The 16563-nt window shown below is 44.1% G+C and overlaps 1 protein-coding gene, 1 long non-coding RNA gene and 2 other non-coding genes across 12 annotated transcripts in view; all 4 read right to left on the minus strand.

The window, feature by feature from the left end:
* Positions 1 to 101: 101 nt before the first annotated feature.
* Positions 102 to 1979, minus strand: LOC138837974 (uncharacterized). Of its 2 annotated transcripts, none has more exons than XR_011375530.1 (3): positions 1885 to 1979; positions 898 to 926; positions 102 to 361 (listed from the first exon to the last, which is right to left on the minus strand). It is a non-coding gene; the product is annotated as an uncharacterized lncRNA (long non-coding RNA). The 2 variants fall into 2 exon arrangements; XR_011375528.1 differs by lacking the exon at positions 1885 to 1979 and adding an exon at positions 1437 to 1860.
* Positions 436 to 639, minus strand: LOC138838474 (small nucleolar RNA SNORA73 family). Its single transcript, XR_011375612.1, has one exon. It is a non-coding gene; the product is annotated as a small nucleolar RNA SNORA73 family (small nucleolar RNA).
* Positions 1035 to 1239, minus strand: LOC138838473 (small nucleolar RNA SNORA73 family). The gene has a single exon (XR_011375611.1). It is a non-coding gene; the product is annotated as a small nucleolar RNA SNORA73 family (small nucleolar RNA).
* Positions 1980 to 4148: 2169 nt separating the features above from the next.
* The window catches only part of Phactr4 (phosphatase and actin regulator 4), a 96339-nt gene continuing 83924 nt past the window's right edge, over positions 4149 to 16563 (minus strand). For all 8 annotated transcript variants that reach the window (XM_070037490.1, XM_070037485.1, XM_070037484.1 and 5 more), the window contains 5 exons: positions 16359 to 16414; positions 13402 to 13463; positions 11416 to 11553; positions 10627 to 10703; positions 4149 to 7888 (listed from right to left, as the gene is read on the minus strand). In XM_070037490.1, the coding sequence (XP_069893591.1) occupies positions 7873 to 7888; positions 10627 to 10703; positions 11416 to 11553; positions 13402 to 13463; positions 16359 to 16414 (349 nt within the window). In that variant the 3' untranslated portion in view covers positions 4149 to 7872. The remainder of the gene's footprint in view (positions 7889 to 10626; positions 10704 to 11415; positions 11554 to 13401; positions 13464 to 16358; positions 16415 to 16563) is intronic.

Here is a 16563-nt window from a genome sequence, read left to right on the forward strand (position 1 = left end):
TTTCAAAAAGCAGACCATATACTACTACGTTAAAGGCACGAACAGCAACATTTAGGCGCATCTTTGATACACTCTGGATTAAAGGAAAAACCCACAAGACATTTCAACCACTTCAAATTTATTGAGTTTACAGGAGACAATCCACACCCATCCAATTATGGCTGGAAAAGAATGCTGGTAAAGGGCTGGGAAGATGGCTCAAGTGGTAGAGCGCTAGCCTTGAGCTTAAGAGCTCAGGGACAGCGCCCAGGCCGACTTAGACACTACTGACAAAAAAAAAAAAAATCACAATTCAGCATTAGTGAACTCCAAACCGTAATCAGGTCAATGGATGAAATTAGTATGTGGTTCCTCTTCTTTCCTGCATGAGAATAGGCATACAATCAGACTAGAAATCTATCAAACATTAATTTCAGTGCACATGTACTGTATATACACTGTTTCCTGCATGGTTTATCTCCCCAGTCATTGTCCACAGGACTCTGGGAAGCTGTAGGAATATGCAGGCGCAGACTCAAAGCCCGGCTTCATATCCAACATTGTGGAAAGGGACTATACATCATTGGGCAGAGCCCTATGCTCCCCTAGGCCACGAGGACAGAGCCCGGGGAGAGTGACCTCCCGGGGTGTCCATGTTGGAATGTATAGTTCTGAACAGAATAGTCACTCATGTAGAATGTGTTAGCATTTTTTTTTTTTTTGTCGGTCGTGGGGCTTGAACTCTGGGCCTGGGCGTTGTCCCTTAGCTCTTCAGCTCAAGGCGAGCACTCTACCACTTGAGCTACAGCGCCACTTCCTGTGTTAGCATTTTTACATTCCACCTATACTAGTGACTGCATCAAATTTTTCTCTCGCACATAGCATTAAGCAGAAAAAAATCCCAAGAAGTTCACTCACCCTGAAGCAGTCATGTGAAATCCAGAGTTCTGCAAAAGAAGGCATTCATAAATGAATACAGAAGACTAAAAGTCAATCCTACTAAGACTTAAACTACAATGGCAAGATATTAGCTCACACCTACACCAAAGTGTATTGACTGTTTCCTGCATGGTTTATCTCCCCAGTCATTGTCCACAGGACTCTGGGAAGCTGTAGGAATATGCAGGCGCAGACACAAAAGCCCGGCTTCATATCCAACATTGTGGAAAGGGACTATACATCATTGGGCAGAGCCCTATGCTCCCCTAGGCCACGAGGACAGAGCCCGGGGAGAGTGACCTCCCGGGGTGTCCATGTTGGTACAATCTTACACTTACCTAACTCCACTGTAACACCATTTCTTACCCTGAGCTCATTTTGGCAGTACTGGTGCTTGTAACTCAGGGCCCAGACGCTACCCTTATCCTTTTGGATCCTCAGTGGCTAGGCTGGGGTCAGGAATTAACCACATCCACAGAACCCTGTCAGTTTACTTGACAGCGATAACCCAAGATTACCTGCTGACATAGGCAGACTTCAAAAACAAAAAGCCACTCGTCCGTCTAAGCGCAGGTGGCTCAGTGCTGACTGATACCCGCTAAGCCACTGGGAATCCGTCTTTCCTTTTCCATTCCCTGGCACCGGGGTGACTACAAAGGCTGAACCCCCGGGACTTGGGAGGCGGGAAGATCCAGAGCTGGAGAAGATCCTGGACTAGGGAGACTGTTTCAGCATTCACCAGAGCACAGAGGCTGTGCGTAGGGCGGGCTCTGAACTCGCTAAAACCACTCGATCGGCGGGGGCTCGAGGCGGCGCCGACGGCCCCAGGCGGCGAGACCCGGATGAAATGGCGGGCCTCAGCGCGCCAGCCCGAGCGCGAGGTCCACGCGGCTGCCACGGACGCCGTCCTAAGCGAGGCTTCCCAGAGGAGGGTGGCTGGCGAGCCGAGGGCGCCGGGACACTTACCAGAGATAAAGCGGCCACAGCAGCTGCGGTTCTCCAAGAGACTGAAGCGGCGCAAAGCATCCGTATTTATACCTTAAGTACAAGACCGGAAGGAAGCCAAGTATTGGCTACTGCGCCTGCGCGGTCCCGAGACGCTCCGCGGGAGCGGCGATTCGCTAAGGTTGCTGGGAGTCACGGCTGAGTGCCACGCCTCCCTAAGTATAGAACTCTCGCGATACCTCAGCCCAAGCGCCAAAATTTGTCTCTAGAATGTAAAAAGAATCAGCGCTGTGGGACAGTTAACTAGGAAGAAGTTTTCTTCTTTATATCCGGTTGACCCGGTCTGTGGGGTGGATTATCAGATAAATTGGCCAAAAGACGGTGGGACTGTGGCTCAGTGGTAGAGTGCTTGCCTTGCATGCGCGAGGTCCTGGGTTCGATTCCTCGGTACCACATACACAGAAAAAGCCAGAAGTGGTGCTGTGGCTCAAGGGGTAGAGTGCTAGCCTTGAGCAAAAGCAGCTCAGGGACAGTGCCCAGGCTCTGAGTTCAAGCTCACGCCTACAATCCTAGCAACTCAGGAGGCTGAGATTTGAGGATCATGGTTCAAAGCCAGCCCAGGCAGGAAAGTCCGTGAGACTCTTATCTCAAAAAACCACCAGAAAACCGGAAGTGGCACTTTGGGGCTGGACGGGTGACTCAGTGGTAGAGCGCTTGCCTGGCATGCATGAAGCCCTGGGTTTGATTCCTCAGTACCACATAAGCAGAAAAAGCCAGAAGTGGCTCTGTGGCTCCAGGGGTAGAGCGCTAGCCTTGAGCTGAACAGCTGAGAGACAGAGCCCAGGCCCAGAGTTCAGGCCCCAAGACCAAAAAAAAAAAAAAAAGCCATTGAGGAGGCCACCTGGATTGAAACTGGGGTGCTTGCCAGAAAAGACAGGAAGCACAAACTGTTCTTTTGTGATGTGGTCTGTATCAAGTAAATAATTGATGCAAGTGTCTTACCTTGAATATTTGAGAGTGGTTACATAATTTCCTTTGGCCTTGAGGAAGCAAATGTTGCTAAAGTTATGTAGCTTTAGCTTCTAGGAAAGGTAGTGTAATACAGTATCATGTAATGGGTTAAGGTAAGCTCAACACAGTGCCTGGGACAGTACCTGATACCTAGGGGACTCATAGTTGGCTCAGACACATACCTGATTCACCTCTGGGTGAATTCAGTATCTACATTTTCCTCCTTATCTACTTTTCTAGGGTCATAAAAAATAATTCTGGTATTTTCTTTTCTTTTTAAATTGTATTGGAGACTAAACTCAGGGCCTCACATTTGTTAGGTGGGTGATCTACCTTAAGTCATTCCCTAGCCTTTTGTTTTTGATTATTTTTTAGATAAAATCTCCAATTTCTGCCTCGGCTAGCCTAGACTGAGATCCTATTTATGCTTCTCCACTTAGCAGGGATGACAGCTGTGTACCACCAAACCCAGCATTGGTTAAATCTTGCTAATTTTTTGTCCAGACCTCAGTCTTCCAGATCTCTACCTCTTGAGTAGCTGAGAGTACAGATGTGACATCATACCTGGCTTTGGCTTTTTTCTTATTTTAAAATTTTGGTCCTGGGACTTGAACTCAGGGCCTGGGTACTGCCCTTGAGTTTCTTTGTACTCAAAGATAGTGCCCTAGGGGCTGTGAAGGTGGCTCAGTGGTAGAGCGCTTGCCTTGCATGCCTGAGGCCCTGAGTTTGATTCCTCAGCACCACATAAGCAAAAAGAAAAAAGCTGGAAGTGGCGCTGTGGCTCAAATGGTAGAGTGCTAGCCTGCGCCCAGGCCCAGAGTTCAGGCCCAATGACCGGACCCAAAAAAAAAAAAAAAAAAAGATAGTGCTCTAGCACTCAAGCCACAGTTCTACTTCTGGCTTTTTCTGAGTAGCTGATTGGAGATAAGAGTCTCACAGACCTTTCTGCCTGGGCTGGCTCTTGGCTTTTTTTTTTTTTTGGTTAGTCATGGGGCTTGAACTTGGGGCATGGGCATGGTCTCTGAGCTCTTTTGCTCAACTCTAGTGAGGCATAGCACCACTTCCAATTTTCTGGTGGCTAATCGCAGATAAGAGTCTCATAAGAGTCTCATTTTCTTGCCCAGGCTGGCTTTGAATCACCACCATGAGATCTCAGCTTGCTGAGTAGCTAGGATTATAGGCATGAGCCAACAGTGCTTGGTGTGGCTAATATTTTTGAGGTGGCTTTGATCTTCTGGAATAAAGTAAAACATAAAATATAATTCACACAAAAATTGTTTGATATTTTAATCTTCTAAAATACTTTAATAATTATTTTAATATTGGTGAAAAGACTGATATACAATGCAATTTTATATTTTACAAGGAGATTCTGTACATCAGGGAAACATCTTGAAGTACAATACATCAGGCTTTTCCTTTTTACATTACGATTGTGAACTTCTAACAGAGAAAGGGAACACAAAATCCATTTTTATACATTAAAAAAAAAAACCAAACACTACAAAGACTCCACTTCCAAAATATCTTGTAAAAAGAGCATGAATGAGATGAAAGATAAAGCAGAATCCTTGATGGCACATACAAGCAGAAATGTAGCTCAGGTTGCTGGACTCTGTCTGTCAAGCTTGGCACAGCAAAAGAAAGGCAATGGATGAAAACCTTGCAAACATCACCTCAGCCAGAGCTGGGGACTTAAGCCAAGCAGTCTCCAAACCAACAAGACACAGAATGGTTACAAGTCAAGTTAGCAGTTAGTATGTGCCTACTTTGTATCTAGACCTTTAATAGATTCTTAGAACCCCCAAGGAGCTCTCAGCTAGGCTGGTGTTAATGGCTTTTAAGGAGATGTGGAGCCAGTAGTTTTCCATAGCTACAAAATATCTGACAGTAATAGAGAAATCTGAATTCCCCTTTTTCCCTACACAAAAGTGAAAACATTACTTATTTCTTTTCAGTGCTGGCAGTTGAATACAGGGTCCTGTACATCCCAGGTAAGTGCTCTACCATGGAACTTCTCTTTTGGGGCTCTTCTTCAGACTAAAAACATACTGTGTCCCCCACCCCCACCCTCCACACTTGGCAGTACTGTGGATTGAACTCAGAGCCCTGTCCTTGCTAGGTTGGCGTGATACTGCTAAGCCATGCCTCCAGCCCCAAACACAAAACACTACTTTTCAAAGACACAGTAACTTCTTTGTTTTGAGCCACTATTTTTCTCCAGCACTTTCTGGGCTAATGTTCTCTACTACTTGAGCCACATCACCAGCCTGTTTTTGCTGGTTAAAGTCAAAGTCTCTCATACTTGTCCACCCAGAAGGCTTTGAACTGTGATTTTCCAGATCTCAGATCCCTGAGTGACTAGCATTACAGGTGTGAACCAATAGTGCCACACTTGAGTAGACATTTTTTTTTTTTTGCCAGTTCTAGGGCTTGAACTCAGGGCCTGGGCACTGTCCCTCAGCTGCTTCTGCTCAAGGCTAGCACTTCACCACTTGAGCCACAGTGCTACCTCTGGCTTTTTCTGTGTATGTGGTACTGAGGAATAGAACCCATGGCTTCATGCCTGCTAGGCAAGCATTCTACCACTAAGCCACATTTCCAGCCCGAGCTGACATTCTTCAGCAAAAACACATTTTTTTTAATCTTTAGCAAATTTGATGTGGATGTGAAAGCAGAAAAATCTTCTGAAAGGCTTCATACAGAAAGAAAAAAACTGACATCACAGAAAAAAATGGTCTAATCGATAAAACAGCCACAATTTCCTAAATATTACCAGTGAAGAAAACAAAGCCACATGCTCCAGGTAAATAGGAACTATTTTTCTCACTTATAGGTAAGAATTAAGAGGTAAATGATGAGGCTACATGGTTTTCAGTAGAAATTCAAGGAAAATAACCAAACCTCTGTATTAGGAAATTATATGAGTATGTATTTCGAATACAAATGGGGTGAGAGCGGAGCCAGTGCCTAGGTACCAATCATACTGGCTGGGTGACAAGGAACAGCAACTGAGGTGGGACTGTCAGAGGACCAGCAGGAGGACTGTGTTGGCATTAAGAGGGAATGTGTACACAGCCCTGAGGTCAGCAGTGGGCCATAACCAGCCCCCTCCTGTGCTTTTCTATCCAGCACCCCACATTGCTTAGGACCTGACTAGGACTGCCTGGAATGTAGGGGCTGCCAGCACACAAGAACTTGCATAAAGTCCCTTCAACTCTGAGAATACATCTATTGGTTGAAGTGATTTACAGTATCATTCAGCACAATAAAAATAGGGCTGGGAAGGTGGCTCAGTGGTAGAGCGCTTGCCTTGCATGCCTGAGGCCCTGGGTTTGATTCCTCAGCACCACATAAGCAAAAAGAAAAAAGCTGGAAGGGGCGCTGTGGCTCAAGTGGTAGAGCACTAGCCTTGAGCTGAAGAGCTGAGGGACAGCGCCCAGGCCCAGAGTTCAGGCCCCACGACCGGACCCAAAAAAAAAAAAAAAAACCTAGCTGAGAGAGTGATGCACACTGGTAATCCCAGCCCTCAGGAGGCTCAGGCAGGAAGATAGCTGAGTTAGAGGTCAGCCTAGGAAACACAGCAAGGGCTGTCTCAGACAAAACAGACTGCAAACAAACAAGTTCAACCAACTGTAAAAATTAAAGCCATGAGTCAGTTTTTTTTTTTGCCAACTTGGTATTAATAGTAAGGCCTTCTTTATATAGGAAATAGACATGAGTTTCTGATTTGACCAACTTAAGATTCTAGTTGCAGTTCAAACTGTCTAGTAGACAGGAATTAAGTCCTCATTACTTCTTCAAGATTTTTTTTTTTTTTTTTTGGGTGCCAGTCCTGGGGCTTGAACTCAGGGCTTGGGTGCTGTTCCTGAGTTTTTTTGCTCAAGGCTAGTGCTCGACCACTTGAGTCACAGCTCTACTTCTGGCTTTTTTACTAATGGAGCTAGCAGTCTCACAAATTTTTCTGCCCAGGATGACACTGAACCTTAATCCTCAGATATCAGCCTCCTGAGTAGCTAGAAACACTGGTATAAGCCACTGGCACCTGGCCCTGTTGATCCTTTTAAAGTGAAAAGCAAAGTGGGGCGCCAGTGGCTCACGCCTGTAATCCTAGCTACTCAGTAGGCTGAGATCTGAGGATCATGATTCAAAGCCAGCCCAGGCAGGAAAGTCCGTGAGACTCTTATCTCCAATAAACCACTAGAAAACTGGAAGTGGTGCTGTGGCTCAGGCGGTAGAGTGCTCGCCTTGAGCTGAAGAGCACAGGGACAGCGCCCAAGTCCAAAGTTCAAGACCCACGACTGACAAAAAAAAAAAAAAAAAAAAAGTGAAAATCAGGAAGACAAGTGCCAAAAAAAATAGGACCATGTCAGATCCCAAGTTTTCTCTCAGGTTAGATGGCCTTACAAGGACTATACTGCTGTGTTACAAGAGGTATGGTACAATGCTTCCTGCTGACACGCGATGTGGTACACAAGTTTCCTAGGCAAGTGGGTCCCCCATGTGAGAAGGCTGGGGTGAGTTTCTGAAAGGCTTTTCCCACTGACAAGTGGATTTGAAGGCTGGAAACAAGTGCCCATACAAGTGGGATTCACAAGTAGAACAGGATAGGTAAGGCGAATGGTGCAAACTGTGGCTCAGCACAGGCAGTCATCTTGGGGAAAGGGTGTGGTGCAGCCAATCAGAACCTGTTACAGGCTTCAAACTTTGGTGGTTGATGAGGGAAAACCCCCACAAGTATGCTGCAATGTCAGAAGGTCCAAAAGTGGTGACAAAGCATTCGGTTCTGCTCCAGGGGAAGCACAGGAGAATCCATTACAGTGAAAGGCTACATTCATAGAAGTGCTATTCACCCCAGAACAAGACCCCAGAAGACACAATTCTGGCTGTGCTGGCAAGTGCTGAAGTTCCTGCCATATGTCACTCCCAAGATCAAAGACAGGAGCAAAACAGCCTGTAAGTTTTGGGTGAGTCTTTTACTTTTCTCAAACTTGGGCATCATGGACGATGGTAGCTAAAACAGACAACCACAAAAAGGCAAGTTACCAGATAATGTAGATTACTTTGTTAAGTCTATTAAATTTTTAAAAATAAATCCATATTGTGAATCTATCTATCTATCTATCTATCTATCTATCTATCTATCTATCTATCTATCTATCTATCTATCTATCTGTCTGTCTGTCTGTCTGTCTCTCTCTCTCTCTCTCTATCTCTCTATCTCCCCTGCCCCTGGTCCTGGGGCTTGATCTCAGGGCTTGGGCACTGTCCCTGAGCTTCTTTTGCTCAAGGCTAACACTCTACCACTTCGTGCACAGTGCCACTTCCTGTCCCTCTTCTTGAAATTCATTTTTTTCTTAATATTAGTACATTATATATATTCCATAGCTTTTCTTTTTTTTCCATTACTCCTCCTCAGTGTGCTATCTTGACCTGGTTTGTTTCCTCTTTCTTTCTGTGTGTGTGCTGGTCCTGGTGCTAGAACTTGGCCTGGGTGTTGTCCCTGAGTATTTTTGCTCAAGGCCAACACACTTCACTTAGGGCTTTATGTAGTCAATTGGAGATTGGAGTCTCACAGACTTCCCCCCCAACCCCAGGCTGGCTTCAAACTTTGATCTTTAGCTCAGATCTCTCAGACTACTGAATATCTATGATTATAGTTGTGAGCCACTGGAAGCCAGCTATCTTTTAAATAAAAAATAATGTTCCTGCCGGGTGCCGGTGGCTCACACCTATAATTCTAGCTGAGATCTGAGGATTGAGGTTCAAAGCCAGCCCGAGCAGGAAAGTCCGTGAAACTCTTATCTCCAATAAACCACTAGAAAACAGGAAGTGGTCCTATAGCTCAAGTGGTAGAGCAGTCACCTTGAGCTGAAAAGCTGAGGGACAGCGCTCAAGCCCAGAGTTCAAGCCCCACAACCAAAAATAAATTAATTAAAAATGTTCCTGCCTGGTGCTGGTAGCTAACATCTGTAATCCTAGCTATTTAGGAGATTATCTGAGGATCAGGTTCAAACCGTCCCAGGCCAGAATGCCTCTGACACTTTTTTTTAGGGGGGTGGTGGTGGTAGTGTAGGTCATAGGGCTTGAACTCTGGGCCTGGGCATTGTCCCTGAGCTCTTGAGCTCCAGTCAAGTGCTCTACCACTTCAGCCACAGCGCCACTTCCGGTTTTCCTTGCTAGTACTCTACCACTTAAGCCATAGCACACTCTGGCTTTTTTTGCTTATGTGGTGCTGAGGAATCGAACCCAGGGCCTCATGCATACATGGCAAGCACTCTACTGATGAGCCATCTTCCCAGTCCCACTTCTGGTTTTCTGGTGGTTCATTGGACATAAGAGTCTCTGGGAGGAAGTGGCGCTGTAGCTCAAGTGGTAGAGCGCTAGCCTTGAGCTGAAGAGCTGAGGGACAGCGCTCAGGCCCAGAGTTCAAGCCCCACGACCGACAAAAAAAAAAAAAAAAAAAAGAGTCTCTGGGAGGGGCTGGGAAGGTGGCTCAGTGGTAGAGCGCTTGCCTTGCATGCTCGAGGCCCTGGGTTCGATTCCTCAGCACCACATAAGCAAAAAGAAAAAAGCCGGAAGTGGCGCTGTGGCTCAAGAGCGCAAGCCGTGAGCTGAAGAGCTGACAGCGCCCAGGCCCAGAGTTCAGGCCGCACAACTAGACCCCCCTCCCCCCAAAAAAAGGAAGTTAAGAGGTCAGCTTGGGTGACATAGGGAGACTATTTGTCTCAAAAATAAACAATCTACTAGTTTTTCTCATATACCTACACATAGCACCACTGAGCTGTAAGAAATATTAGTCATATTAACTATTTCCTTTATTTCATCCTGGAATCTAATGACTATTAAACCATATTGGATCTATGAATGAAATGTCCATTCTCAATTGAGCCACAGCTCTACTTCTGGGTTTTTGGTGATTAAATGGAAATAAGAATCTTAAGTGGTGGGTGGGCTGGAAAGGTGGCTCAGTGGTAGAGTGCTTGCCTTGCATGCACAAGGTCCTGGGTTCGATATCTCAGCACCACATAAGCAGAAAAAGCTGCAAGTGGCTCAAGTGGTAGAGCACTAGCCTTGAGCTGAAGAGCTGAGGGATAGCGTCTAGGCCCTGAGTTCAGATCCCATGACTGACCAAAAAAAAAAAAAAAAAAAAAGAATCTCGAGGCTAGGAATGTGGCTTAGTGGTAAAGTACTTGCCTAGCATGCATGAAGCCCTGTGTTCAATTCCTCAGTACCACATAAACAGAAAAAGTTGGAAGTGGTGCTATGGCTCAAGTGGTAGAGTGCTAGGGGCAGTGCCCAGGGCCCTGAGTTCAAGCCCCAGGAATGGCAAATAAAATAAATAAAAAAATAAAAAAAAATTAAAATAAAAAAAAATAAATAAAAGCTTAGAGACTTTCCTGCCCAGGCTAGATTCAAACTATAATCCTTAGATCTCAGATTCCTGAGTAGGTATAGGATTACAAGGCATGAGCTAGTGATGCCTGACCTCAGCACAATCTCTTAATTTAGGGAGGAAAGCTTCCTATGGCTTTGAAGATACTCATTCCTTTTTCTAAATCCTGGTTCTGCTACATCCCTCCTTAATTCTGATTCATTTCTCTGAATGCAGTTCTTGCAATCTCACTAAGTGTCCTCCTTTTAATGATGTTGATATGATTCTTTATATCTGAGTAACTCTGGTAGCCATGGCTTTTTGCTGGGGAAATTTTACTTAGCTCATAGTATTTGAGTTTTTGGGGCCTGCCTTACCGTGTAAAATGTTTGCTTTCTTCATGAACCTCCATCTCTGAGCTTTTAAATTCATTTAATTCTTTTCGTATGGCAGCCTGTAGGGCAGAAATAAGATTTCATCATCTTCTGCTGTGGTATATCAGTGAGACTTGCCATTTAGCTCTATTGTGTTTTCCATTGTGAGCAACCCAGAGGGGACAAAGAAGCCAGATCAACAGAGAGAGCCAATGTATGTGACTTTCCTTGACACCATTAACTTCATAACTAAATTTCAAGTTACACCAAAATGTCCAAAAAGCTTAAGAGATATTATAGCTGTTATAAATAGGATACAGAGGAGAAATATGTACATTTATTAAAATATACCACCTAAAGGTCCTCTAACTAAATATCAATTAGGTTGAAAATGTTTTTTACTTTGTTCATTTTCCCCCTATAACTCCATAATACAACATGCATTTTCTTTTTTTTTTTTTTTTTGGGTCCGGTTGTGGGGCCTGAACTCTGGGCCTGGGCGCTGTCCCTCAGCTCTTCAGCTCAAGGCTAGCGCTCTACCACTTGAGCCACAGTGCCACTTCCGGCTTTTTTTTGCTTATGTGGTGCTGAGGAATCGAACCCAGGGCCTCATGCATGCAAGGCAAGCACTCTACCACTGGGCCACCTTCCCAGCACCACAACATGCATTTTCTTGTCTCTCATTGTCAATAGTAGTTAACAGCATAAAATTTTGGTTGCACATCTTGGCATTTTGAAATTTTAACATATCAAAATGAGAGAGAGAGACAGAGAGAAATATTTTGCAGTTACCTTGTCAGCAGGAGTCAATTTGGTCCAGGGTTTGTCTGCTCGCCGATCATAATCTTGAGCATCTGTGACCTCTACATATTCATTAAATCTCAGAATCTTCCTAGCAAGTAGTTCAGCCACAGTTGGCCTCTGACTGAGCTGAAAGGAATGAAATTCTTGGTTCATTATGACAGACCTAAGCCATCAACAATGTACTTAAATTGCCTTCACCACTTGGAAAGCTGGAACCATTATTAATCCCTGGGTGCCATCCTTCACAGAGATTCTGGGTCAGCAAATGCAGATGTGGTACTCAATAGACACTACATGGAAAATGAACTACACAACCTGTGGGTAGGGAGGTGAGGGGGAAATTGGGAGAAAGCAAAGGAAGCAACTTACAAAATAGTAACCTCTCTGATACTTTATATGACACCTTAATAATAGCAATAAAATATTTTTAAAATGTCAGTTAATTTGTTTATTATCAATTGACTGGTTGACTGGAATTTCAACTCAGGATCTTGCACTTGCTAGGTAGGTGTTCTACTACTTCAGCCATGTCTTCAACTGAAAATTTTTTTGAAAATCACTTAATTGGATAACTAGGGTTGAGAATTATAACCTAGTGCTTCTCAAACTTTAGTAAGTGTGTAGATCACATGGGGATCTGGATTAAAGGTAGAATGGACTGAAGATGTAGCTCAATGATAGAACACATGAGGGTCCTGGGATCAACCTCTAGCATTCCTCACCAAAATGTGTCGATTTTGTGTACTTTATTTTAACAATATTCAGACATCAAATTCTGCCACAAATCATGATTTATACTGGCACCATCAGGTAACCTGCTCGACCTGAGGCTGTGGCCTCTAACCATAAATAGTTACTGCTTTGTTTCTACTGAAGGAAGATGTGGGATAAATCCAGAAAGCAACATCTGGATCCCTTGTTCTCCTGGGGATTCTTAAGAGTTCTAAGAAATATCTAGTGACATTAGACCAAATCAGAATCTATAGGAGACAATTCAAAACTCATGGTTCAATGGTTTAAAAAAAAAAAAGAAAAAAAGAAAAAAAAATCCTGGGTTTGATATATAGCCCACCAAAACAAACCAAAGAAATTTACTCAAACACTTCACCAAGTTTTAGAATCTATATCAAAATTCTAGCCTACCAAAGGAAAGGCTAAAAAGTATCAGACACATTGTTCCAGGCCTTTTTCACATATTAATAATGAAAGAAAAGTCAGTGCTAGAGGCTCATGCCTATAATTCTACTTACTCAGGAGGATGAGATGTGAGAACTGCAGTTCAGAGCCAGAGACACTGATCTCTAATTAACCAGTAAAAAGCAGATATGGAGATGTGGCTCATGAGGCAGACTGCCAGCTTTATTTTGCCAGTCCTGGGGCTTGAACTCAGAGCCTGGACACTATCCCTGAACTTCTTTTCCTCAAGGGTAGCACTCTACCACTTGAGCCACAGTGCCACTTCTGGCTTTTTCTTTTTTTTTTTGTCCGTCGTGGGACTTAAACTCTGGGCCTGGGAGCTATCCCTCAGCTCTTCAGCTCAAGGCTAGTGCTCTAGCATTTGAGCCACAGTGCCACTTCTGGTTTTCTGAAAGTCTCACAGACTTTCCTGCTGGCCTAGCTTTGAACTGAGATCCTTAGATCTCAGCCTCTTGAGTAGCTAGGATTACAGGCATGAGCTACCAAATTCCAGTGTTTCTATTTATGTGGTGCTGAGGAATTGAACCCAGGACCTCATGCGTGCAAGGCAAGCACTCTACCATTGAGTCACTTTCCCAGCCCATGACTGCCAGCTTTGAGTGAAAAAGCCTGCGGGAGTGCTAGGCCCTAAGTTTAAGCCCCAGTACTAGCACAAAAAGCTGTTGATGTTATTTTCTACATATATGTGCTTATTTTTTACATTATGAAGTTACTTCATTTCTAATCCAATTGTTCATCCAATTACCAGAATGAAAGGGATTACAGAAGAAGCAGTACCTTTCTAGTGAGCCGCCGTTTAATCTCTCGTTTCTCTGCCTGACGATCAGCTTCATTTTTAGCTGCAATTGAGTCAGAAACAAAGGATATTACTTCAAAATCGCAATTTGCATAGAAAACATTTTGTAATTATACTACAGATTTATTTCTTGTAGGTCTAAACCAGAATAAAATACCTTTGGTAATAGCTAAGTAAAATAATTTTCTCAGGGGTGCGTTCACTTAAGAATAAGAATAGGGGCTGGGAAGGTGGCTCAGTGGTAGAGCGCTTGCCTTGCATGCATGAGGCCCTGGGTTCAATTCCTCAGCACCACATAAGCAAAAAGAAAAAAGCCAGAAGTGGCGCTGTGGCTCAAGTGGTAGAGTGCTAGCCTTGAGCTGAAGAGCTGAGGGACAGCGCCCAGGCCCAGAGTTCAGGCCCTATGACTGGAACCCTCTTCCCCCCAAAAAAGAATAATATAATAATATAACCCTGAGTTCAAGCCCCAGGGCCAGCACACACACAAAAAAAGAAAAAAGTAATGATAAGCCAACTATGGTACTTGTTTATACTGCTAATGAGCTAAGAATATTTTTTACATTTTAAAACACTTAAATACCTACATAAGAATCTTCATTTGCTGTTGGTTTATGGAGTGGAAAGTATTTACTATGTATTCTTCAAGAAAAGTTTGTCAGGGAGTTGGTGTGAAAAGAGAAGAAATAAGGTTTCTTTCTTTCTCTCTTCCTTCCTTCCTCCCTCTCTCCCTCTTTCTCCTTTCTTCCCTTCTTCCCTCCCCCCCCCCCCCCCCTTTCCTCAAGGGTAATGCTCTACCACTTGAGCCACATTGCCACATAGTTTATTGGGGATAAAAGTTTCACAGACTTTTCTGACTGGGCTGGCTTCAAATAATGATCCTTTGGGTCTCAGCGTCCTGGTAGCTTGGATTATAAGCATGAGCCACTGGCACCCAGCTAACAGGGTTATACAAAATATATGACTGAATGTCTGAAATACCAAGGTAAAATCTGTTGATGTAACTAATGCCCACTAAAACAAAACCAAAAACAAATGACAGAAAAGTAGGGCAGCCTATTGGGCTGGCAAGGAAGGTGAATTAAATCGAATGCTGATGGCTGTGGGATGGGTTTGAGAGTGTGAAGTCAGACAATGGAAGTGATGGAGGGTGAGGTTGATCAGATATATGATATGCATGTGGGGATATGTCTCAATGAGACACCTTGTGTACAACTAATGTATGCTGATTTTAAAAAAAGTTTACAGATTCTTGCTCAAGAGTGATAGATAAGAATGGACAATGGATACCACACCAAGTTTCATGTCATCTGTTTATAAAGGTTCTCACAATTTTTTTGCGGGGGGTGGGGGGGCCCAGGCCTGGGGCTTGAACTCTGGGTCTGGGCACTGTCCCTGAGCTTCTTTTGCTCAAGGCTCGCACTCTACCACTTGAGCCACAACACCACTTCTGGCTTTTTTTTTTTTTTTGGGTCTGGTTGTGGGGCCTGAACTCTTGGCCTGGGTGCTGTCCCTCAGCTCTTCAGCTCAATGCTAGCGCTCTAACACTGAGCCATCTTCCCAGCCCAATTTCTGGGTTTTTCTGTTAATATGGTACTGAGGAATTGAACCCAGGGCTTCATGCATGCTAGGCAAGCACTCTACCACTAAGCACATTCCCAGCCCCTCTCACATTTTAAATTCACTAGGTAACTAAGTTAAATATACCTAAATAGTGCTGAAGGCAGGCGATGGATTGGTGGGACAGCAAGCCCAGAGCAACTTCACAGAAGAGAAGGCTGTCACTTCCCCATCTCTTTGCTGATCCCAAAAGCACACTTAGTGTGGCCTTCCACATCTATAACATCCATTCTCATCCTCTATTTCATCGTCTGGCCTCTTTTGTTCCTCATCCCTGGTCCCACCTTGAAGTTCATTTCCTAGGAGAGCTCATCTGGGTAGGGATGAGAGCAAGTAGGGGCAGGTGCAGCCAGAGGGATAGGATTTGAGAAACCCAAGTACACTGGTGTGACAGGACAGGTAAAGTCTCTCCTCCAGGGGCTTAGGGTCTTCCTGGAGGCTGGTTCTGTGAAGGGAGTACAGTCCCAAGAGTTATCTGAGTAGCTGACAGAGGAGCTTGGGGCAATGGGTAAGAGTCATGTTGAGTAGGACCCCACAGTGAGGAACAGGAAGACAGTGAGGAAATACATGGTGAAGGCCTTATGGCTATAATCTCTGGCAATTTTAACTAATACAATAGATTAGAATGCCATTTCAGAACATTATGTACACAGACAACAAATTAAACACATGGTTCTATTTGATGGCTGTAGAGGTAAGATTTAAAAAGAGAAGAGCTGCAGAAAACCCAGGAAACTTGGGACTTGCTCTGTGCCCTCAGATTCCACTCTCATCTATGAGTGCAGCTACTACCTTGGTTCTCTGAAGACAAAGAAAAGTTGGAACAAGTGTCTCTCACACTGTCATGCCCAAGGTAGTCCCAGGATTCTCTGAGAATACTAAAATAGTATTTTCTGGAATATTTCAATACACTGAACAATAACACGATAGTAACTTTCAAACAAAGCTTCGTAAACTTTGTTCCCTGAAGAAAAGATACTGTGTTTTGATAGGAACACTCTCTTTGGTCCACTTAACAAATACTTATTCCTTTATAACTTAAAGTCATCAACTGTCAGGTGCCGATGGCTCATGACTATAGCTCTCAAGCTACTCTCCTACTGTAATCCTAGGCTGAGATCTGAGGATTATGGTTCCAAGCCAGCCTGGGCAGACAAATGAGACTCTTATCTCCAAATAACTACCAAAAAGCCAAAAGTGAAGGTGTGGCTCAAGTGGTAAAGCACTCTCTTTGAATGGCAAGACTATGAGGCAAAATGTTCAAGTCTCAGTATAGAGACACACACACACACACAGCGCATGATAAAATAACTGGACTCACGTTGTAGTATGTTTCGTTGTTCTAGTTCTTCTGGTGTTGGTCTTTGACTCAGTCGCCTAAAAAAGGAGACACATATATCATTCCTGTTAAACCTCCCAATCACATTTATAACTATTTTTGACCATAGAGTTTTTAAACCAGTCCCTTATGAGGCACTGGAATTTAAGACCATCTCTTTCTAGGTGATACTTTGTACTTATATTTC

Source organism: Dipodomys merriami, unplaced genomic scaffold (assembly GCF_024711535.1).
Source record: "Dipodomys merriami isolate MVZ:Mamm:240054 unplaced genomic scaffold, mDipMer1.0.p SCAF_28, whole genome shotgun sequence".
NCBI classification, from domain to species: domain Eukaryota; kingdom Metazoa; phylum Chordata; class Mammalia; order Rodentia; family Heteromyidae; genus Dipodomys; species Dipodomys merriami.